This window comes from Amblyomma mixtum, chromosome 3 (genome assembly GCF_055824585.1).
Source record: "Amblyomma mixtum isolate Tamu chromosome 3, ASM5582458v1, whole genome shotgun sequence".
NCBI classification, from domain to species: Eukaryota; Metazoa; Arthropoda; class Arachnida; order Ixodida; family Ixodidae; genus Amblyomma; species Amblyomma mixtum.
Window position 1 is genome coordinate 202,878,863 of NC_143014.1, and position 23,340 is coordinate 202,902,202.

The 23,340-nt window shown below is 45.2% G+C and overlaps 1 protein-coding gene across 2 annotated transcripts in view; it reads right to left on the reverse strand.

Annotated features, from left to right (window-relative positions):
• Rop (Syntaxin-binding protein Rop) overlaps positions 1–23,116 on the reverse strand; it is a 42,505-nt gene extending 19,389 nt beyond the window's left edge. For both annotated transcript variants that reach the window (XM_089582486.1, XM_089582485.1), the window contains exons 1-11: positions 23,006–23,116; positions 22,063–22,194; positions 20,763–20,839; positions 18,797–18,875; positions 18,604–18,707; positions 16,604–16,752; positions 15,696–15,780; positions 13,589–13,827; positions 9,917–10,127; positions 9,271–9,409; positions 3,436–3,545 (exon numbers count right to left, since the gene is read on the reverse strand). In XM_089582486.1, coding sequence (XP_089438612.1) covers positions 3,436–3,545; positions 9,271–9,409; positions 9,917–10,127; positions 13,589–13,827; positions 15,696–15,780; positions 16,604–16,752; positions 18,604–18,707; positions 18,797–18,875; positions 20,763–20,839; positions 22,063–22,194; positions 23,006–23,033 — 1,353 coding nt within the window. In that variant the 5' untranslated portion in view covers positions 23,034–23,116. The remainder of the gene's footprint in view (positions 1–3,435; positions 3,546–9,270; positions 9,410–9,916; positions 10,128–13,588; positions 13,828–15,695; positions 15,781–16,603; positions 16,753–18,603; positions 18,708–18,796; positions 18,876–20,762; positions 20,840–22,062; positions 22,195–23,005) is intronic.
• Between the last annotated feature and the right edge of the window lie 224 nt (positions 23,117–23,340).

Consider the following 23,340-nt stretch of genomic DNA (forward strand, 5'->3'; position numbering starts at 1 on the left):
CATGAAAATGAAAAAAAAAAAATGATTATAACAAGATTTCAACCTGCTAAAGCTAACTACAGCTAAGGACAAGGAAAAAACGGTGACAGCATACAAAAATACAGAAGCAAGGAATACGTCGATATTATTTGAGAGGCAATGCTTCAGAAATGCATGCGACATCATCAACGCAGCAAAGCCTCCGAAGTGTTAATGCCCGCAGTCACCCACATGGCAGTGGCCGCTGGGCCTGCCGTACCATGACTGCTTTGTGCTGCCCAGTCCAGCGCCCTGCTCGCCCTTCTTTTCTTTCTCTACTCCCTCTAAATTACTTCAATGCCTCCTCTTTCTCAATGACCCACGCAGCAGTCTTTCCACGTGCACAGCTGCCCTCTACTTTCCCCATGCGTGCCGCATTGCTTCAAGATCATAGAAAAGTTGGCTTCTCCTCGCAGCTTGGCATCCCTGTGGTGAAGGTCACTATAGCTGTCTTCAACAGTGAGAAAGAAAAAATCTCGTTAAGTTTGCCCCTTGGTTCCGAATATAACGCGAGATTCGTTCTGAAACCGAAAAAAGGGGCAAAAAAAACTCCCGCTATATACGTGTAAATATATGGTATAACAATTTTGATGAGATTACTGTGCTAATGGTACCAAGATTAGACCTTTTGTAGTAAAACCTCGCTGATACGTTTTTGAAACTACGAGAAAAACGTATTATCAGAAAAAAATGTATTCAAACAGTCTAATTTTGAAAACTGTAACTGCTGAATTAGGTACAAAGACATTTATTGACAATTTGACTTTATAAAAACGCAGATTAGCAATTCTTAGCATAGGATCTCAACAGATCCTTTTTAGTGCTCGCAGAATTCAGTCCACGTCCGTGATGTCTTAAGTGTGGAAGGAGCTTTGTGATGCATCCGGTCCATTGACGGTAGTAACCGAAAGTATACAAACGAAAGTAACCGAAAGAAATTGAAAGGATGACGAAAGTAACCAAAATCTCTATCATTTTCAGATGCTTCGCCCCTTTGCACCCAAGTATTGCGGGGAAGCCACTGTGGTGACTGATTGTCGCAACTTTTCTAAGCGCATCGCTGCAGTTCGCAATGCTTCGCCCCCTTGCCCTTATGCACCCGCGAAGAAACCTCAGTGTTTCTCATCTTCATGTCATGTCCCCGCAAAAATGGCTGTCTCGAATGCTAGCACGTCATTTTTATTTTTGCTGTTGTTGGTGGTGGTAGTGCTTCGCCTCCTCGAATCTATGCACTGCAAAGAAACCACCATGGCGGGTGACTGCCGCTGCATTTCAGCTTTTCATGTCGCGTGCCACCACGTTCAGCCCACTTGCATGTTCTTGACATGTGCGGTTCGTCAATAAACATACTATATGACCACAACTTGCCAAAACTGTAAACACAGTAGCCGGGAAATCGTGTTATCCGGGAACGTATCAACCGGAAGAAATATAGTGTAACTCTAGGGGACATTTTAAATGTCCGTGATTTTAAGCGTACGAACCGGGTAATCTTATGAAGAGGGAACGCATCAACGAGGTTTTACTGCAACCGGAGGCTGCTTCCAAAGCACCCTGCATGATAACACCCATGCAGTACAGTACGGTCTAGCAACACCCAATGATAGTCGTCCTACCAGTGTACTGTTACCCCACATGCTGAGTGTGGCATACTGCTGCAGGAAGCTTGTCGCTAGCATGGGTCCACCCCATTCTAGGTGAGCGTTGTCATAACATTTGTGTTTACAACAAGAATATAAACACATTTTAACTGCCAAAATGATGGCTGCTTTCATTAGTATGTAAGTAAGCACATGATATTCTGAAAATCAGAATCACTTAAGGCAGGCAATTAAATGTGTGTGATTACACAATCCAGCAAACGACCAGCTGTAACACTAGGTGATGACCTTCCTGCATTATGCAAGTAAATACAGTAGCGTGGATGAGTCACACAGAGCACAATCTATGGAAGAAAACAGTTATTTGGTCCACCATGTATATCCACCATGTTCCTTCATAACAACCAATTCACATCACAGCTCCAAGTAGCAATGCAAATGATATGTACTGTACAGGTAGCCCCAACTTGAAAGTATGCGTTATCAATATTCAAACAATCGTTACTCAATAAGTATGAGTAAAAGCCACAATTTTTTTTCCTTTGAAACAGTTTTCCTCTAGAAGGTTTATTCACCTGAGACATTTCAGTGTAGGACCAACAACAGAACTTGTTCTTGTGGCAAACTGACTGTTCCCTTTCATACTGTAGCCACCAGTTGAGGGAAAGGCTTCTTGCATTTATGAATGCTACCAGTAATGTAACTGAACTTCTTGTACATTATGTCGCATGTTCATACCGTACTCCCAGGTTTTTAAAGACACTCACATACAGCTACAACTTAACACACCAAACATTAAGAACACTGATACATTCGTAACAAGGCCTTAGACGTCAATAAAGATTGGCACTACGAGTTCACCCTGCACCCTCACACTCAAATGCAGACTTGCTTGAAATATACTGTGGGGTGTTCAAACAGACGCATGCAAATCACTGCAGCTTATAAGGCCCTGAAAAATCCCCTTCTTGCTGTGGCCCTGGAGAATGTAGGGTGTGTTGCAAGTAATGCGCTCCTCAAAATTATTCCCAGTGAACAGGAGCAAAGAAAATAAATGTACAATATTTAGTTACTGCCCTTTCCCTTAACTCCAATTCTCTCTCTTCCCCCCCCCCCCCCCCCCCCCTTTTTTGTTCAACACTGCTGTGGTGCATGTGGCAGCCTTGCTCATGCAAGCTCTTCTATTACGTCATAATAGTGCACTGGAAGAGCCATGAGAAAAGATGGCCTACTTTTACACTCCATTCATGAATGGTGTGCCTCATGTGGGAGGTGAAGCTTGGCTGAAATGTTCTCAGTGGCACACACCATCTGTTAAGCCTGTCAATGTGCCATGCTCAAGAGCTGGTTCAGGGCCCCTTTTAAAGTACTCCTATGGCGCAATGCCTAATGAGCACAGAGTAAGATAGACGGGAATCCCAACTGTGCCCCTCGCCAGCACATTTTCTTCGGTTGAAGCAGACAACACACTACACACGCATCAGCCTGCAGGGAGCACCAGAGACATGGCAGCAAAGGGCACACCGTTTCCTGCAGCTGCCATGCAGCGCTGTGCTGTATTAACATTTGAAGGAGTGGCAAAACTGCCCTAACAAAACAGCAGTACAGTGTTCTTAGCTGAGTTGGTGCTCCTATCTTTCTTACTCCATGCTTATAACGTATGACATGATTATGCTAACAAAAACATTTAACGTAACAACAGATACATATGAAAGAAATGGATGTTACAACACATGCATGGTAAAGATTCAGAAAAGCAAGCATGGGTTCAAAAGTAGAACACAGTGCACAAATAACTGGCAGACAACAAACTTACATCTGTCACAATGTTCACTCCAATGTGTGCCATGTTGGTGATGATGCACTTTTCTGTAGCTGGTATCTGAGCATGCTGAATCAGCTTAGTCAGATTTTCCTCAGAGATACCTGCATGCAAGAGTCACAAAAAAGGCTGCAAACCAGAAATCCATTCTGCGGCAGCTTAATCAGACAGAACAGAATTATGTCAATGGCTTCAAGTTCCCTTTGTATGATTCGTCATCAGAGCAAACAAAACTAGTGATGCACGAGATTATGTTTTTTACTTGCATACAGCTTTGACATCCTGAAAATATTTCTTGCCAATGATTGCAGACTTGTTTACTGTGCAGAGACCAGTAAACTGCTACAATTAAATGCAGTAGCAAACTGAATCAACAACTGGTACATAAAACAGCAGTCTTCACGATTCGCAGAAGATGACTCAGCACTTAACGCAAGCAATTCTTACACAGTGAAAGCTTGTTACTCAAGCCTCATTAATTCAAATTTCTGGATAATTCGAACTGTATGACCTGGTTTGTCCATGCTCCATTGGAGTCTTTTAATGTAAGTTTTTAATGTAATTCCAAACAACCATACAGGATTCAGCACACTAGTACATCTTTTTTTCTTTTGTCTGCAAGCTTTCAACTTCAGCCATTAGAGTTGAATACTACATCAAGACATTTAACCAGCTGTCTCTATGTGAGCAACTTATGTATTTTCTGCCCTCTAATAGGAAAAGAGCTGAAGTTTCCGTAAAAATAAAAGAAATTGAAATGTATTAAGGCCCGACTCCAATCACACTTCCGAGGTGTCACGCCAAATGCTGGCGCACTGAGCGCTGCTCCGCGTCGGGCGTCGAGAGAGGTACACATCTCCATTCTTCGGAAGCTTTCTCGTGTCTGGGCACGATTTTGAAAGAAGCATTTCGACTGCCAAGAGTGGTGAGAGGTAGTAATTAGCATACTAAAGTGATTTTAAAATGTGTGGAATGTATTTGGTACACAAATAATTAAGCACGCCAGTTCACTGTGATCCTGTACCTCAGCACTTGCAAAACTCGCAGCGCCATCGACACTCGTTCACTCTGTGCTCGTGTGCAGCGTGCGCCAAACATTGGCAGGGGCAGATCAGAGCGTCCGGGCTCCCGCTGCCCGTGTCTGGTGCCGTGCGCGTGTGCAAACTGGTTCTGGCTGACGTGCGGGACGCCTGGCGTGCGGTGACACACGACGCAAGTGTGTTTGGAGTTCTGGCTTTAGGGGGGACGAGGGTCTCTTGAGGTGAAATTTCTTATTTTTTGCCGTAGAGCAATTAAATTTGGCACACTTACTGGGAAGTTCGCTAAATGAACAGATACAAATTTGCACTCATATCTTTAGTAGTTTTGAAACTCTTATGCTCTTCATTGCTATAACAAACTTACAGAAAGCTTAGCACAACAACAAAACATGGTAGAAGCCTAGAATCACTCTTAAATTTTAACCAAAGGAATGGTTCATGCAGTGACATTTTCCAAATATTTTTATATACACCCGAGTACTTTATACACAGAACATTATATAGATGCTTGCTTAATACACTCATTACCACCATGTTAAATTAATGACAGAGTGAAAAAAATGAGAAAATCCAGAAATATAAGAACGTCACTGCATAAAGAATTTATCAAGAAACACAATGCAACAAACCCCATGAAAATCCATGAAGCCATTGTCAAGCTATGCTTTCTGTAAGCAGGGCAGTCATGTCAAAAACACTTTTGAGAAAACTGGCATTTTCACAGAGATCTCAGCCAGTTTTTTGCTACCTACAGTCCCAAGAAAAATATTTTAAAGTCACCTCTGGGCTGTTTTTGGAGCAAATATTTTGGGATATAATTAGAAAAGCCTTATAGATATGAATTTCTAAAATTTGTCACAAAGGAAAACAGCACAAACTTCACAAGGACGCAGAAAGGGAAGACAAGACACTGGCACTGATTAACAACTGAAGATTTTATAGTTCTGACACTTCGGTAAATATACAGCAAGTATCAAACAACAAGAGGAACAAAAAATCCTGATAGACAAGACATCAGAACAGAATCACACAGGCAAACCATTATCATCCAGCTCCTGATAGGAAACGTAACTCGTTATCCAGAAGGGCTATGGAAGCGCTCTTTTAGGCTCGCGATTTTTTCGGCCTCAGTGATTTCTTGGGTGCTTTTTTCATAGCACCTGCGGAGTATGCTCATGTTGCTGACCTCGGGTGTGCATTTACAATCCCGGCAGTGAATACCCAGATGGCCTCAAATTCGCTCTTTTACATTGTAGTCGTGCTCTGATAATCTTTTATTAAGGCATCTGCCGGTTTGGTTTACGTACACATGGCCACAAGACAAGGGAATCGAGTACACGACTTCTTCAGCACAAGAAACAAACTGCTCGTGATGATTTATGGTGCAACCAACTTGTCTTGATTTACACTGCCGGAGCCGAAAACAGGATAGGATGTCTATTCCTACTCTCCCTCCTAATTTTCTCGAGTTCTGTGAAATGCCGTGTGTGTATGGAATAACTGCAATCTCCTTATCCTCTTCCTCTTGTTGTTTGACACTTGCTGTATATTTACCGAAGTGTGAGAACAATAACATCTTCAGTTGTTAGTCAGCGCCAAAGTCTCGTCTTCCCTTTTGTGTCCTTGTGAAGTTTGCGCTGTTTTCCTTTGTGATGACCAACAAACTAGCGCGGGATGTGTTATTCTAAAATTCGATTTTTTTCTAGGTTTTCGTGATCTCAAAGTCGCGTCCCCCTTAAGTTATGCAAAAAAATAACCTAATTTTAGGGTTACGGCTCCATATTTGGTATCCAACACCCACCCAATTGCTTCCAGCCACCAGCTAACTAAAAACAAAATGTACCCTTCACACACAGCTTTGCTTATATCCTGCTTTCATAAGTCCACAATGTTTCAAGTACACAAGCTGTTTAAAATTTTAAAGAGCTGGCTAGCTACCCTGATAAACTGGAGAATGAGTGAATAAGAAAAACAGGATAGCCGAAGCAATGGCAAACAAATGCATGCCAACAGCACAAAAAACAAGAAATGATGCCTTCAACAAACCCTCCAAGCGTTAAGATCTTGCACTGCACGTGCCTGCAGCAGTGAAATACTATGGAACTAAGCATGATAAGAAACTTTATATACAAAGAAACGCATCTAAATGCCCTAGCCTAGCTGCTTCAAACTTACGCGGTGTGGGGACGCCTTCGTCCCCTGCGTTCGCTTTCCCTCAACGCACCCCACTGTTGTTAGCTGCCCCCCCGAAAAGCACTCCTCTCGGTTCGGTTACTGTAACTAACAAGGGAGGGCGCTCGCGTCGCAGCGACACCAGCGCCACGGATGGCGTTTTGCTGCGCGCTCGCGGGGAGCGACGGGGTCTCTTCTCCCTCGGCAACGGGAAGCGAACGGACGTTTCGCTCGCAGCTTCGCTCTTCGTCGACGGGCGCCTCTTGGCCGGAACTTACTCCCGCCGAGCCCGACCCGCTCGACCTCGGAGTTCCCTTTGCCCTACCGTGGGCGGACGTTCGCTCGTAGCCGTGCTGGTGAGTCGGACATCCTAGATTCCTCAGTGTATTTTGTTGCTAGCTGGCGTTATTGTTGCTATAGCAATAAATGCCTTGTTTGTGTCAGCCAGTGTGTCGTTCCTTTGTTCCCGCAGAGCACGGCCCGCCGTGGTCGGCGTGCGCTCAGTAGCGTACGCGACCACGGGGTGGGGTCTGCGCGGTTTTGAACTGTGTCAGCCGCGCTTAAAAGGGGAATACGTGTTTATCTTCCCCCATTAAACCCCATATCTGGCGCCCAACGTGGGGCCTGCTCTTGGAACATTGGACGACAGTCTGTTCGGTTCGAGGAACGCTCTTTGTCCGGACTTGACAAGTGCTAGGCCTAGAGTGAATTTTGATCGCTAGGACCTGCGGCATGCTTTCTTGAGTGCGAGGTGTATTGCGCTGCAGCATGTTTGAACTTTTCGACATGCTCAGCATGTTTTTTTTTTGTGAAGTTTTCTTCCTGGAGTTTCTTCAAGAACCACTTGGTCCGCATCGAGGGAGCGCGAGGCCTAGCGCCCGCGGAGTTGCCGAGCCCGAAGCGAGTGAGTACGGAAGCCGCGTGGGTGGTCCGAGTTTTCTGTATATATTTTCTCGCTGTCTCTTTTTCGACTCTGGGAGTCGCGGCTCTGGGAGCCGGGTGGCCTGGGGCCACGGGTGCAGTTACGAGCTCGCTGGTATTGCAGCTCGGCACCGGGCGTTCCGACACCGTCCGATACGGTGGGCGCCGATCACTCAGCAGCTGCTTCGTGCAGCGAGCGGGGAGGACCACCCCACAACGCTGATGTCTCCTCGCGGCTGCGCGCACGAAACCCGTTTCGGGTCTTTCTTTTGTTGGGGGTCGTCGACCTTCACAGTGGTAGTGAGGCCTAAGGCTATTTATAGCTGCCTGCGCCATGTCAAAAGTGACGACCACCGGACCGTGGTGTTGAGAGGGGGCGCACTTTGCTGGCCACCCGTTTTTTTAACCTCGCATGAACCGAGCATTCTCGTTCAACTCAAGAAAGGGCTTTGTTCACTCGAACTTTGCATTGCACAGCCGCCCGACACGTTTTGCTAGCGAGTTGAGCATTTGAGCCACGAGGCCCTTGTGTACGCCGTTTCCCCTCCCGTGACCTACGTTAAAGGCATGCGGAGTGTGTTTCGGAAATTTTACAGATCTGGAGCCACTGCGGCTTGCTGTCCTGTGCACATCGTCTCGCCGCCGCCTGCTGCGACGGAGCGGCCTGTATCCTGTTCGCCGCATCCATCCGGGGCAGCCGTGGCGAGACCAGACAGCAGCCACCTCCGGCTGCTGCTGCCCTGGCGACTACTGCGGAATCTTGGCCTGCAGTGGTCAACCGGCCCTCCTCTTCGCGGGCCTGCGGGCACATAGCCCGCGGGCCATGCGAGTCGTCCCAGCGGAGACCTTCACGCCGCCTTCGGAATACCGCGGAAGACTGCGTGCACCCTGTCGGCGTGACCTCCGCTGCACGACCTGCCTCAAGTGCATGAAGACCAGGAGACTCCTCCATAGCATGTAACTTGCAGGCGCGTGGGTCTATTTAAGGTTGGGGGGATGTGGGGACGCCTTCGTCCCCTGCGTTCGCTTTCCCTCAACGCACCCCACTGTTGTTAGCTGCCCCCCCGAAAAGCACTCCTCTCGGTTCGGTTACTGTAACTAACAAGGGAGGGCGCTCGCGTCGCAGCGACACCAGCGCCACGGATGGCGTTTTGCTGCGCGCTCGCGGGGAGCGACGGGGTCTCTTCTCCCTCGGCAACGGGAAGCGAACGGACGTTTCGCTCGCAGCTTCGCTCTTCGTCGACGGGCGCCTCTTGGCCGGAACTTACTCCCGCCGAGCCCGACCCGCTCGACCTCGGAGTTCCCTTTGCCCTACCGTGGGCGGACGTTCGCTCGTAGCCGTGCTGGTGAGTCGGACATCCTAGATTCCTCAGTGTATTTTGTTGCTAGCTGGCGTTATTGTTGCTATAGCAATAAATGCCTTGTTTGTGTCAGCCAGTGTGTCGTTCCTTTGTTCCCGCAGAGCACGGCCCGCCGTGGTCGGCGTGCGCTCAGTAGCGTACGCGACCACGGGGTGGGGTCTGCGCGGTTTTGAACTGTGTCAGCCGCGCTTAAAAGGGGAATACGTGTTTATCTTCCCCCATTAAACCCCATAGCGGTAAGGTCAAAGTGGACTCAAAACCTAAAAGCAACATCAATACATGAGCCCAGAGCAGACTTCCTCGAGCATACGTGCAACCACGACTTAAGAACTCACCATTCTTGGACAGAATGTAGAGCAGGATGATGCGGATCTTGTCAAAGTTGGACACACTGGTGTCCAACAAGATGGGCACAATGTTGCGCATGGGATCCTTGATCTTCTCACCCTCTGCATCTGTGCCCATGGCAAGGTCCTGCCGCAGGCAACATTCAACCAGGAGTAAATGGAGGGGGCCACATGCAACTAGTGTGCTTACATACGTGACGCTGGCCACGGCAGAAAGCCTTCAACTTTTGACTTTGCCCATGCACCGAGTTACAAAAGTGTGCTCAGCTAATTCCCTAGTCTGATTTTGCAGCAGACCTCATTCACATCAGACACAAAGTTAAAGAAAAGTTTCAATTGAGGCAGCCTGTATGGCAAGTGATGGAGAGCCCATTCTGGCCCCCTTACATGATTTTTGGTGTCAGCTATGAATAAGCTGCCTTGGGAAAAGAATGCATTCTACTAACAGTATAAATAGCAGCCTCTGAACTTAATAAAGGTGCCATGAAAATGGCACCTAGAAATGAACTATTAAAAACTTGACAAAGGTTTATGAATGCCAAACCTCATGTCAAAAAGAAAACGAAATCTGCCAAACACTGGTGACAGCAGAGGGAACTGAAAGATAAAAGAGCGACACCCATCGTTTCCTCACCTGCTCGACTTTGCAGAGCCGATCCACGTAGCCCTGGTAGCACTTCATGCAGTCCTCAGCCAGGTGCAGCTGGGTGGAGTACTTGTTCAGCTCCTTCTGGTACTGTGGCATCTTCTTGATCATGGTCGTCAAGTCCTTCAAGCTGGACTTGTCCCCGCTGGACGCCATGCGCTTGCTCTCAATGAACTTCTTCAGCTGCTTCGTCACAGCTCTGAAAGCCACGGCACGGGTTCAGGGACAACAATTAGCCAGAGACCGGGTCAGGGCGGCTTCTCTGGAGGAACAACTAAAAGAACTACGAGCTACAGGTTCAAGAATACAAGTAGAATTTGGCTTAAGTAGATCACTAGAGCCACATTCATGAATGTTTCTTTCTAAAGCCACTTCTTTTGCGCCATAACCCCATGTCCAGGGTGAAAGACAGATCTTAAGTACAAAGGACCCAGGCTAAGGCCCCTAACTTTCTGTGGCGGAAAATTTTAATTTCGCAAATGAGAACACAGAATGCATGAAATTCCCTGGGAGAGATCAAACAATGCTTCAGAATACATCTAACTAGCCGTGTGTCATCGGATGCTGCTAAACAACGCTCTGCAAGTGCTGCCTTCGATAGCATTGTTCCTTCTTTTTTTTCATTCAAAGAAAGCGTTTCTGAGCTGTAAATACACCGGCACCATAGATAGATGATGTCATCATGTGCCCCAAACCTGGCGCTGTGCACTGTGGAGAGGTCTGGATACTACCGCTGTTTTAAATGACGATTACATCACCAATTCTAATAATAGCCCAAAAATACTTCCCATGCTTTACCTGCAAGTTCCACACATTCGATGCCTTTAAGCTTGTCGAATTCTAAAAACCTCTACAGTTGCCCTGTAAATAACAGAGGCTTGGCTTCGCTCAATTGTGGTGCGTGCATCTAAAGTGGTGCCTCTTGAAAAATGTCAACATAGCTGCTGTGTCCGTGCTTTAGTGTGCTGTTGGTTACAGGTGGCCTGAACAGTTTGACGTTATAACTGTACCAATAATATATTTCTTTTAAAATTCTCTTGAGCTTCCAAACTCCTTCCTCACTTTATATTCTTGGAAATAAGGTAAATTAGCAATTTTTCTACTGTTGTTCCTACTGATGTCTGTAACAACAATAGCACCAAAGAAGCGAATGTGGCTACTAAAATACAATTTCACAAAAAATGCTTAAATTTGTTCATTTGCATGGAATTGCAGAATCGCGGGAGACTAGGGGCCTTAACCATGGCTCTGCATTACTCACGACTTGATTTTTAAGACAGTTTCATAGAAATGTCCCTAACACCACATAGTTATTGAAAGCATTGACAAGCTACTTTATTACATACTGAGACTTTCCACATTCCCTTCATGGCCCCAAAAAAATTAGTTGGCAACAATACTATGGCGGCATCAAATCAACCTGTACCAAACCAATTGGAAGGCACAAAACCAAGATGGAAAGATTTAACTTCCATTTTGCGCTATCGCATTGTTACACTTCCCAACCACAGTGGCCTTACCAAGGAATTTCCTCAGCACACATAGTGACGGTGATGCAGTGTTCATGCAACAGCTAAAAAATACAGGCCAGTTCTACATGAGAACTGCACCATCACTGAACACCTTCAAAATAAACCAAAGCAGGCACCAAACGAATGGAAAGGCCTAATGTTTCAGCACTGGCAATACATCACCTCACGACAAGGCCAGTGCTTTTTGTTTTGTTCTTTTGATGTCCATTTCTTTAGTAAATCACACTTGGTTCACAATGTTTCTGACTATGCCCCAGCGTTCACTAAGCCTCCACGAATCTATATGCAAATAAATACATTCAAAGATACGTTACGAAACACATAGCTCTTGCTAATGAGGCAAACAGGATTCAGTAATCACGCAGCAAAAACAAGTGCCCTACAAATTCTTCATCTCTGTGATCATTTGCCATGTACCACATTTACTTGCATAATCTGTGGACCCCTAACTTATTACCCAGGTTTTACGAGTATGCAAATATTCGAAATTTCAAAAATGAATCAAATATGAGTGATATTACGTTCATAGTTGTCTTCCAGAAATTGATATTCAAGAATTTCCGAATATTCGAAAATTTTCTAATCACCCCCAGCGCTCATCCGGGATACCGCGCGACTTTCATAGATTTGACCATGGCAAAACCACATTATCCAGGCAAATTATCCGACAATCTAGTTTAAAGTGCCAGGAAAACAATACAAATGTGTCCTCTTCGCTTTCTTCTCAGACATTTATTGCGTGAACTGATAAAATTCGGACAAAACTAGGCTTGATCTCGTGCGAAATTCTGCAAGTGGGCTTTCCCACACGACACCTGATGCTAACAAGATGGCCGACCACCCGCTTCAAACAATCTCAGCATGAAAGCGCGCCGTTTTATCTTTGAGCCTCCCGTAATGCCATCCCCCCCCCGGGGAAATACATAACATAAGGCAAGGTAGGAGGGGGGTATGCGTCCTATATTTTCAGTTTGAGCAATTTTTTTTTTTTTTTATGGCCAATGAAGGGTGAGAGTTTGGGGGGCCGATGTACAGCCGGAAATATACGGTATGTATTGCATACTAAAACCTTTGTAGACAGGGCATGTTTGCGAAATCTCTGCATTATTCGTGCACCCCCTTTTTTGAAGCCTTAATTTAAACAAAAAAAGTGCACAAATTATGTGAGCAAATATGGTATATGCTTCCTCTGCCCTGCTTTCCTCCTGTAGTGGAGTGGCATTCCTGCATGGCATTCCTGCAATGTGGAGTTGAGCATGTATTTGAGTTTAGAAGTTGCTTAGAGGTGGCAATATTTCTGTGCCTTTTGCTGTCGCTCTAAGCAAACATGCCACAGGCCTAAATCTGAAATTGTAACATGCTATATAAAAGGAAAAAAAATATTTTAATTACTGCACCCCCCACCGGCCCCAACCTAAAGTATGGTTTATTTCCCATGCTCCGAATATGGTACCTAAGTGGTACCTAAGTTTTCAGCATGAAAATTTGCGTCATTTTCTTGGAAATTCACTGGACTTTTAAATTCGCTGGACACACGTTATGAAGATATATGACAGTGTATGGTGTGACAACGTCTGTCCTACAAACCATGCGACTTGCAAATCATGCGGTAGACAACACTCCACACATCAAGGAATGTAGACTGCTCCACCAAATCATGCAGTGGTCTACATTCCTTCTTTGCTGTCGGCGAAAATTCAGTTTTCTGATGTCACAACTTTTACACATAGCATATAAACAAAAGGTAGTTTGTTTATTCATCAATCTAGTAGCATTTGAGTGCCCTCAGAACTTCTCAAAGATGAAAGCAAGACTGGTTACAACTGCCACCCCGAAAGTTCACACCTGAGTAACATCCACTCTGTTCCTCTACAGACATGAACAAGATGCTTCAGCAAAATGTACAGGGCATGCACTTTCAGCACCACACGGCGTGCCCTTCAGTAGGAACAATTAGATGCACAGCGTGGTCAAAGCTGACAGAGTGGATTTCACATCATGCAACAAAGAGAGACCTCGTGGTGAAAACAAGAGAAATGATATGAAAACTGGCACACCGGTACACCTTCAAACTTGTCCTATTGTGCAGCAATGAAATGCAAGCGCATGTGCACTGAACTGTACATACTGTGAGACGACGGCAATGTGCTGGTGGCGCAGCTCGATCCATAGGTCGTCCTTTTCGTCAAGAAGGACCTCCTTCTCACGCACGTCGTTGCCGCTGGTCGACTCGAACTTGTAGACGTCGTTCTCGATGGGCAGCAAATCGTAGGCCATGGCCTGGAAGGTCAGCTCGTGCAGCAGTGGGGACACGCAGTCAAAGCCTCGGTCAAGTATTATAAGCTGCGAGCGCATCTTCTCGGGACCCTGCGTAACACAGTGGCTACAATGCAACTGGCAACAAGGTGAAGTAAGTACCTGTCAACAACCACACGCAAAAAATTAGTTTGCAAGCTGAGCCTGCTTTTGCCATGCCCAAGCAAGGGATACAAAGCATTGTACGAACAGCCCAATGTGAACAAGGCTTGCACAAAAACTGGCTAACAGACAAGAAGCCATGATGCTCCAAATTTGCAATTCGTGCAGCTACTCACAAATGACATCTTTTCAGCTATAAAATGTGTTTCCGTGGCTAAGATACTACTTTTGCACAGACGCTGACCTTCAGCATTAATACAGCAGCAGTGACTTTATGAACCATGATGCATTACAGCCGTCTAGTGCAGCTAATCATTAGCAATCACTTCATATGAAGCTCCTACCATCATCCACTCACATAAAAAAGTTACTTGGAAGCAACTGCCACAGCTCATGCATTATCCATATCTCAGCAAACCTCCTTTAAGGTTGTTTTTTGCTGATAATGCACAGGGCCTTGAAGAGAGACAGTGTAGTTTGAATAATTTATTACAGCACTATTTTTCATCTGCAGTTTCGGTTTCGGTTTCTGTGGGCTGTGATGTAGAAATGTCGCACACAAAACCAACACAAGCCACATACACTTGCAGAACAGCAACACATTCTCTGCTCCATTGCCTGCTGCAAGTGTTGATGACTTGTGGCAGTTTTATACACTATCTTTCTACGTCACATCCCACAGAAACTGAAACAAAAACTGCAGGCCAAAAACAGTGCTGTAATAGCTTATCCGAAGCAAATTAAGGCCTCTCTCCTATTTCCGCTGTTGCTAAGGCCCTGTGCACCTTTAGGATGAAAAAAAAAAAACCCCCCTAAAAATTAGGAGTCTTATTCCCATTTAATAGAGCACTCCACTTTTGTCATCAAAAATGACTATTGGGCTTACTTTTTATTTTTGACTGATATTTACCACCTTTTTTCTGATGACCCTACGAATTCTTACACCTAATTTATCCCCTACTTTTATGCTACAAACCAGACTAACATTTTTCCCCCACTGACCAAAGCAAAGAGCAAAACCCTTGTAGTTTTGTGCTTAACAATTTGGAATCCACACTGCACTACTGTCACCCAAGTCACCTTCCTCATTTTCAACGCCTTCATTGTAACTTTTTTTTGATCAATCAACAATTATGCTGCCCTCATCCCCTTTGAAGAACTATTAACCGCCTTCTTCACATGCACTGTCCCTATCTTCAGGAGGCTTCCTTTTGCACGAGGTACAGATGCACACACGCTATCACCATGCAGCATTTCTTGAAACACCCGTTCCATTGTCAGCAGGAGTACTTGCAACCTGCTAAAAATGGGTACGGAGTGCTGAAAATGTGCTCTCATCTATGTTACACATGCCAGAACTGATTCCCCCTAACTAATTGAAATACAAAGAGAATGGACAGGAGGGGCTCATTCCAAGCCTTTAAACAGGTTATACTGAGGTTCATCTGCACAACCTGCACAGCAACTACACACACTGGAAGAGACTGGCAGTACCCTACTTAGGACTGCCACTCCGCAGATCCCATCAATAAAAACAAAGAAAGAGAAAAACAGTAAGCCAAAGTTGCACAAAGAGTCTGGTACTGTGTAGCAATATCTGCACTGCCCTGGCTATCACTTCATTCTTTGCTCCATCTACTTATACTAGAATTTCAACAGCAGCCCTGCGTTGTGTGTGCAAATGCTGCGGGACCACAATTGCAGAACAAAGGAGAAGTGGAGCAGCTGAAGCAAGTCAAGTTACAACTTCTAAATTTCTACTAAGTAACGCTGCCAGAATCCGTGCTGTCATTCACTTCGATATTGAAACTGCTCACCTCTCCCATGGTCGGTTCATCTGCCTTGTAGGCATCCAGTCTTTGATACAGCATCTGAGCCAGGTCCACGTTGTGGTCAAAATCACTGCAGAAATGATGGAAACCATATTTGATACATAGTGCTTTCCAATAAACCAAGCTTATTATGCACTGTGTCCAATCAGACCGAAAATTGCAGTAATGAAAAGCAGCTGACCTCAACTTTGTATGTAATAGCATATTAAGAGGAGTGAAGCAATACACTGCTGTATCAAAGGGCACTCTGAAATACCAGCACAAAATAAAATTCACGCTCCTGTTTAAGGGCACTACTAAATAGGGGTGAGCAAATATAGAAAATTTCGAATAAGAATCAAATATGAATATAAGGCAAAAACACCTTCGAATACTAAATATCTGCTCATTGTGGAAAAAACAAATTTTTCAGGAAAAGATAAATAGACAAACATTGTTGTCCTTATTTTTTCAAAACAGTGTATAGTTTTTGCCACTGAAATTAAACGAAACTAGGTTGACTTGTCACCATACAAATAAACATGCGCACAGAAATGTATACTGCTTGATTACACAGCCTAACCACATGCAACCTGCAATGTGGTGGTAACGCAAAATGTGCGAGCAAATGATATCCTTTAACTGACATAACTGGCAGTTAAAAATAACCTGCTGGGCAGCACAAAACCTTAGAAATTCAGACTTCCAATAGACAGGCAGAAATGCCTAAATTGTTTGAGGTGGAACCAGCAACAATGTGACTAAGAGGATTTCTTTGCTTTTCTTTCGCGTTACCACAGAAGGCATGTCAGAGACATATCCTGCTTGTGCTAAGTACACGAAAAAAAAAAAAAAAGTGATGAAAAACCCTGGGAGTGTAGCTAATTTCAGAGGATGTTTCAGCCACACCTCACCTCCTGTACCGCAGAGACGGGTATTCTCCCAGAGTGGCACAAAGTGTTGCCACCTGCTCCGCAATGCGTTCCAAGTTGGAAGTGCGTTCAGCCGTGCGGTTGGGGTTGTAGTAGAACTGGAATGTCTCTGGTGAGTCCAGAGAGAAGACCTGCACAGAAGGAGCACTTACGGCTACAGTGAGCCTCCTCACAGAACGCAGCTGACAGAGCATATATACTCTAAGCTCACATGAAGGAGGCCCAACAGTCACCGAAACCAAAGAAAGCATAGAGGGGATTGATTTTTTTTTTTTATTTGCACTGCTGACCAAAGAAAATCAGTGGTGCAGTCATTTTAAGCATGAAATGTTAATGATTATAAAGTAGAAGAAAAAAACCATATGCCCTTAGCGGGATCCAAACTCATGACCTATGTATGTCACGTACGGTGCTTTACCAACTGAGCAATGGCAGCGGCTGTCCAACCTACTTTTGAGTATTTATATGTTATGTGTGGCCTAAGCCTGTGAGTGTTCACCAGCACCACCACCCTAGTCCATAATGGCGGACATAGCATGTCCTCAAGTGCCACATGGAGAACCCTCTTATGCTACCTATGGCATTTAAAACTGCCAGAACTGAGGCCCTCGTTAGGCTATAGAGTAGACAAGGGTAGTGAAATGAGGGGCTTGTAATGACATACTCGGTGACACAAGCCAAGCTCAGGTACACAAAGCTGCTGCAGGTGTTGCAACCTCAAGTCACCAGGAGCTGAGGTGAAAAATACTGCATTCACAGCCATAATGAACACATCCGCAAATCTGTCTATCAAAATATAAATCTTTGGTAATATATTTACAAACAGTGCCTACTTATTAAAGCAGGCACTCATTAAAGTGGTCTACCACTAAATTTTAACCCTTTGAAGGTTTTTGCCGTATATGTACGGCGGCGGTTTTCTGTCCCGCAAGGTCCTTGCCGTACGGGTACGGTTTCGATCTTCCGTTTGAAATTTTGCGCCAAAAGAACAATGCGTGCTCACTGGGGGGTGCTGCCACCTCTTAGGGCTTACAAGAAGTGTTTGAATTTTGTGCTGCCTTCTTACGGAGATAAGCAGAACTTATGTCTAGCTTTAGCGCGGCGGCACAGACTGCGGCAACACCCCTTTTGTAGTTTTGGTTTCGCCGCGTGATCGCAACGGAGTCGCGCGAAATTGAGCTTTCTTTTTGTCAGCACTATCTTGCAGGGGCTGCCGAAGTTGATTTCTATCTTTATTGACGCTGCTCTTAGCTTGCTTATCACCGTTGCTCTCTGTGGCAACGCGCCTACACGGTTTCGATTCCGCCGCGGGACCGCAACGGAGTCGCGCGAAACGTGTTTTCTCTTTGTGGGCACTGTTTTGCAGAGGCGGCGGAAGTTGATTTCTATCTTTATTGGTGCTGCTCTTAGCTTGCTTATCACCTTTGATATTCTATTCTATTGAACATTTTCCAGTTGTGAGTGATGCTGTCACCAAAGTACTGTTCCTAATTTTTTTTTTACTATTTATTCTCGATTATATACATTTTGTAGATTCAAGATCCGCAATAAAGTAATTTGACCACCTGGGAAAGTTTTCTTCAAAATAATTCGACCCTCAAAGGGTTAATTTGATGCTTACATTAGACCTGAGGTGTTAGTACAGAGAAGTGGCTGGCCCCAGTAAGCGCCAAGCAACCCTTGAACCCAGATCAAGGGATCTTGCTTTTGATCTCTACTTGCCTACACTGAGGGAGTCAACCAGGATTCACTAACTCAGGAGTGTAGAAAGATTCCTGCTTGCAGGCCCTGAAGCCGTGGCCAGAACGCTAAAACATTTCGTTGCTGCATTTTTAAACTTATACCGAAATTTATGCTACACACAAGAATAGTACGTGAGAAATCACAAAACAGCTTTCAATATCTAAGACGAGCGCCAATTCAGTTCTGCAACATTATGAAAAAAAAAAATAATGTCAGGCAAAAAGTGTCTTAGCACTCACCTGACTTTCGTAAGGCAGAAAAGCAATGTTGACTTCCTTTAGAGTCTTTATTACTTTTGCCAGGGGTGATTTGCATATATCCGTGAACAGGTCATCTGGGCATTCTGAAAAACCAAACGCCATTATTTCATGCAGGCATAGAGCATGCAAGCTAAAAGCCATAAATAAGCTGCCTTTGGTTCTTGACACTCACTTTCTGTGAAGAAAATATGCGCACACCGGTACATGTGTCGGGCTGGTGTAGGGAAGTCCGACATCAAGGCACGAACTGACTATAATGTAAAGAAACAATTCTGCCATGTAACTGCGGCTCTCAACACACTGTCACTGACAAAAAAAAGCAAAGCTACCAATGAAGTCATATCAATGATTTGCCTGCTGGTAGCCGCTCACAGTGCCTAGAAAAGAAGCCACCACAATAGGGCACAGCTATGCACACTACGTCTATGCATGCATAAAAGCAGTCATGCAACTGCTGCTTTTGCTTGTACAGATATCAAATGTCATGAGCCCCTATAAAAAACATGCTATGGCATATATTCGAAAGAAAGTACACGGTCATTTCAGAGATGAGGAAAAAACTCTGTCAAACTGTATAGTCACTAATAAATGTTTGCATTCAATGAAGTACAGTCAAGCCCACCTACAACAAACCTGACGGTCACGCTGATTGCGTTCGTTACATCCGAAGTTCGTAGTAAGTGGACTTCTCACATTATACAGACGAAAATCCAAAATCAATCAATGACAGCGTTTATTTCTTAAAAAAACCCTGTGACCTGCGCCTGCTTCTTCAAAGCACACCCTATTACGGCATTTTCTAGTCTGTCCAGAGCGGCCACATGCTCCTCTCCAAGGCCCTGCTGGCAACAAACTCTTTCAGGGACGCGATGTAACTGAGTGCGATTGAAATGCTCACAGCAACTAGCGGCAACTCATCATCCTCATCGTCTTCGTCGGAGTCCTTGCCTTCGGTTGCTCGCACTTCACGCACTATGGCTTCATCAGTGCATGGCTCTACTATCTCAGCGTAATCGTCCGCATCCAGGAAGCCGTTCCAAGCAACATCAGGAATGGCCATTTGCGCGCGCGTTGCCGCAAATCCATTTGTGACAGATCACAAGACTATGACAACCTCCTCCGTCATTCCTGGGCCCATAAACCCCACCTACGGAAACAATTTGCCATGCTCTCCGCAGTTAGCTCAATCCAAGAGGCCTTAAGCATTCTCACAGCGTTAAACAAAGAGATCCGAAATAGAGCGTCGGCACCTAGTCTCTCAATAGCAATCAGCATCCGCCGGATTACGCGCCACCGATAAGAAACCTTGAACGCGTGAATGATGCCCCTGTTGAGTGGCTGAATCTTGCACGTCGCATTCGGTGGCAGAAAAAGTGTGGTCACCGCAGTCGGGGAAAGCTGCACGTGGTGCGCCAAACAGTTGTCGAGCACAAGTAGGACTTTCCTGGTTTCCTTCGTCATGTCATGGTCGAATTCAACCCGTCATGCCGGCGGTAAGGGCGAATTTTTCGACACCGGGGTCGAGTTTACGGCGCCTTCACGTTCGGTCTAACTGGGTTGTGCGGCCGCGGTTGTTCATTATATCTGAGATGCAGCACTATTGCCCTAATACATATTTTGACGGTCGCATCGCACTCGCTCGTAATAACCGAGCATTCGTTATAACTGCGGCCATTGTAAGTGGGCTCGACTATATCTACAATGACCAATAAGCCAAACTGTTTCTGGGCTCCATTGAACAGTAACTACATTACTGTAAATCACGGCAACGTGCAGAAGGCTCCTGAATCTACTTCTTTTCTCAAACAACCACTCCATGATTACTCTAGTCAGCTAGCGATGCATTATTAGCCATACAGCGTGGTCAATACAAAAAGTTATGACAACAGGAGGCTTCATCCTGCTTTCAGCAATACTGAAATTTTTGGGACTTCAGTATTTGCAGTAGCGAGTACCACACTTGGCATAGGGTAACAAAACTAGGCTTCACAGATAGCAACTGCATGTATCAACTGAAGTCACTGAAATATTTACAAAAATGGTTTGTTCCTCTTTAACAAACAGGTAAAAATACAGCAACACTGATTGCGCTTTATGAAGTAGTGTTCCTGAGAACAATTTAAACGTGAATAGCAGACCTTTTCTGTTGGGGCGATAAGATACACAGCTTCAATGTTTGGCAAAGGTTCCCGCTTCTTGTTCAGATCTTCCACAACTGTGCAAAAAAGAACAAAAATTGAGCAGGCTTGTTAGTTTCCTCTCAGCACATTTGCCATTCCTCACCAAGATACCAAATGCAATCACATGAAACGCAAAATAGTTGGGCATCCACCTCAGCTGCGGGAAGTGTTTGGTTCGATACCCACTGATAAAAATTGGTACAAGTGCCCCCAGCCCAGTGCCCTGCTTCTTCAAGGGTGTGAGCATGGAAGAGGCTTCCTTAAACCCCACTGTACCCTTTTGGAGGCGAACCCAGTTTCGAACACCTCAGCCTGCAAAGGTGGTTCGCATTACTGTGTTCATATGGGGGTTGTTCTGACAGCAAGTTCAAGTTCAAATGCTCTAACCGGCATGTCTCAACAGACTTACAGGCTCAACTGTCTTAGCTGTAAGTGATCCTTCAAATGAAGTTCATTTCAGAATATCCCTGGATCTTGGGCAAGTCTGGATTCGCCTCTAGCTCTCTGACTTTGTGAGGAAAAGAGGGCCACAATGGGCTTTAGTTTTAATGCACAAGGCAGATTTTGGTCGCTCGAGGACCGATGATTAGTCAATGAGATTGGGCAAAGACCCTTTTCTAAGCATCCACACTACTATGTTTTCTGCTTCGTTCTTTTTTTCGAGCAACTACAGACTGGAACGGCCTACCCTATGACATCGTTGCCATCGCTTCATCATCTACTTTCCAAGAACATGTAGTTTATCATCTTCCAAGCTAAATAATCATTGCCGTTTATTTCCTTATATTCGAGTGTAATCCCACTCCTTATGTAACACCCCCTTGTGTGGGGGCCTTAAGGAAATAAAACTGAACTGAACTGATTTCACCTCAGAAGAGCCCAGCACCTTGTACCCATTAAGAAACTGATGGGCACCTGGCAGCAGTGGGGATCAACTGTGGACTGATGGGTGACTGTAGATGAACGATAGCTATGCAGATATACTACTCAAAACGAGTGGAAAAACATAGGTTGTGAATTTGTGACTCATTTTATCGATGTGAGAAGTGTTCGTTTCCTCCTGCTGCACATTTTTTTTATAATGGACCCGACACTCGCCCTGCCTATGGGTCCACTACAGCATTGTGCAAAAAAATTGCAAAAAAAAAAAATTACATTCAAAGCACCCCAACCTGGTAGCCCAACAAACTTCTTCCACATTAGCGTGAAGAATGTTACACCAAACTGAGAAGGCTAGGAACAGCCGAGATAAACTTACTCGTAATTCCTTCTGAAGCGAGTTCGTGCATTTTGCAGCACGCGGATATCATCCGCATCCCCAGCTGATCAACCACAAGAACCTTCCATTCTCCCTTTTTCTTGACTGCGCGAATAACATCGTTCGTGATTTCTGGAAGACGTCAAACAATTCAAGACACACATAAATGTACAAGACGTGGTCCTCGGGACCAACGCTTCATGGGCTCAAGTAATGCGGATATGCACGCCCCCAGCTCGGCATGAGTGCTAATCGTTCGTTTTTTACACATGCACACGGCGTAATACCTGGCTCAACGCCTGAATTGCATGCGAATGCACTGGACTGAAATTTGCCTTCAAAGCCAGCTGTGCGCCGAGCATAGGTCAAGACGCGGGGTAAGCGCTACGGCCGGTGTGCTTATAAACAGCCGACACACAATAAGGAGGAATGACGCAAATGTAATGCAATGACCGTCGTGTCCCTCAAAAATGGATCATCCCGGACTAGCAATTCACAACATTCTGGATTCTGTGCTGACGCTGATTATGCCAGGGAACCACAGAGGGACCACAGCGAAGCTCCTTTTTTACAGCCACGAACACACCCAACTGCACGGCGAAACTAACTACTTCCCGCGTTTCCGATCTCAAAACTCCAGCACCAAAATCAAATGGCACGAAAGAGCACACGATACGCTTGGTGCCTGCATTCACATGGTCGTAGAATATCGATAATAGTGAGCAGTACGCCACTGATCGCACTTTAATATGTGGGCGTCCGTCAAAGAAGCAACAGAGCCAAGATGGGCGTGAACTGCTCCGGTGGTTATTCATGCACGGGCCTGAAGTATTTCACGGAACTAAAATGTGGATATCTACCGCCGAATAGTGACGCTTTGTTGAGACATTCAGAACACCAAACAAAACATACTTTTCTTAAATAAAGAGCAAAGTTTACTCACTCAAGCCGACGACACTCTTCAGTGCCATTACGGTGCCCTACTCGTCGTATCGTCAATAATGCGTCACACATCTGCGTCAAGCAAGCTTTCGACGCCAGCGAATCAGAACGCGAGGTGGCCGGTGCGGTAGTGTGCCCGTAGTTGCATACTGCAATACGTTAGGAGTATAAAAATAAATTACGCTCAAAAAAAGCCTGAGACGAGATATATTTTGGGCAAAAAAAAACTTTCACTAATCTGCAAAAAAAAAGGTTACTTGCACAGTAAATCATAGCAGTTGTTTTTCTTATTGGTCGATAGGGCACTCAGCATCGTAGTCTGTTAATGCCTAGTAG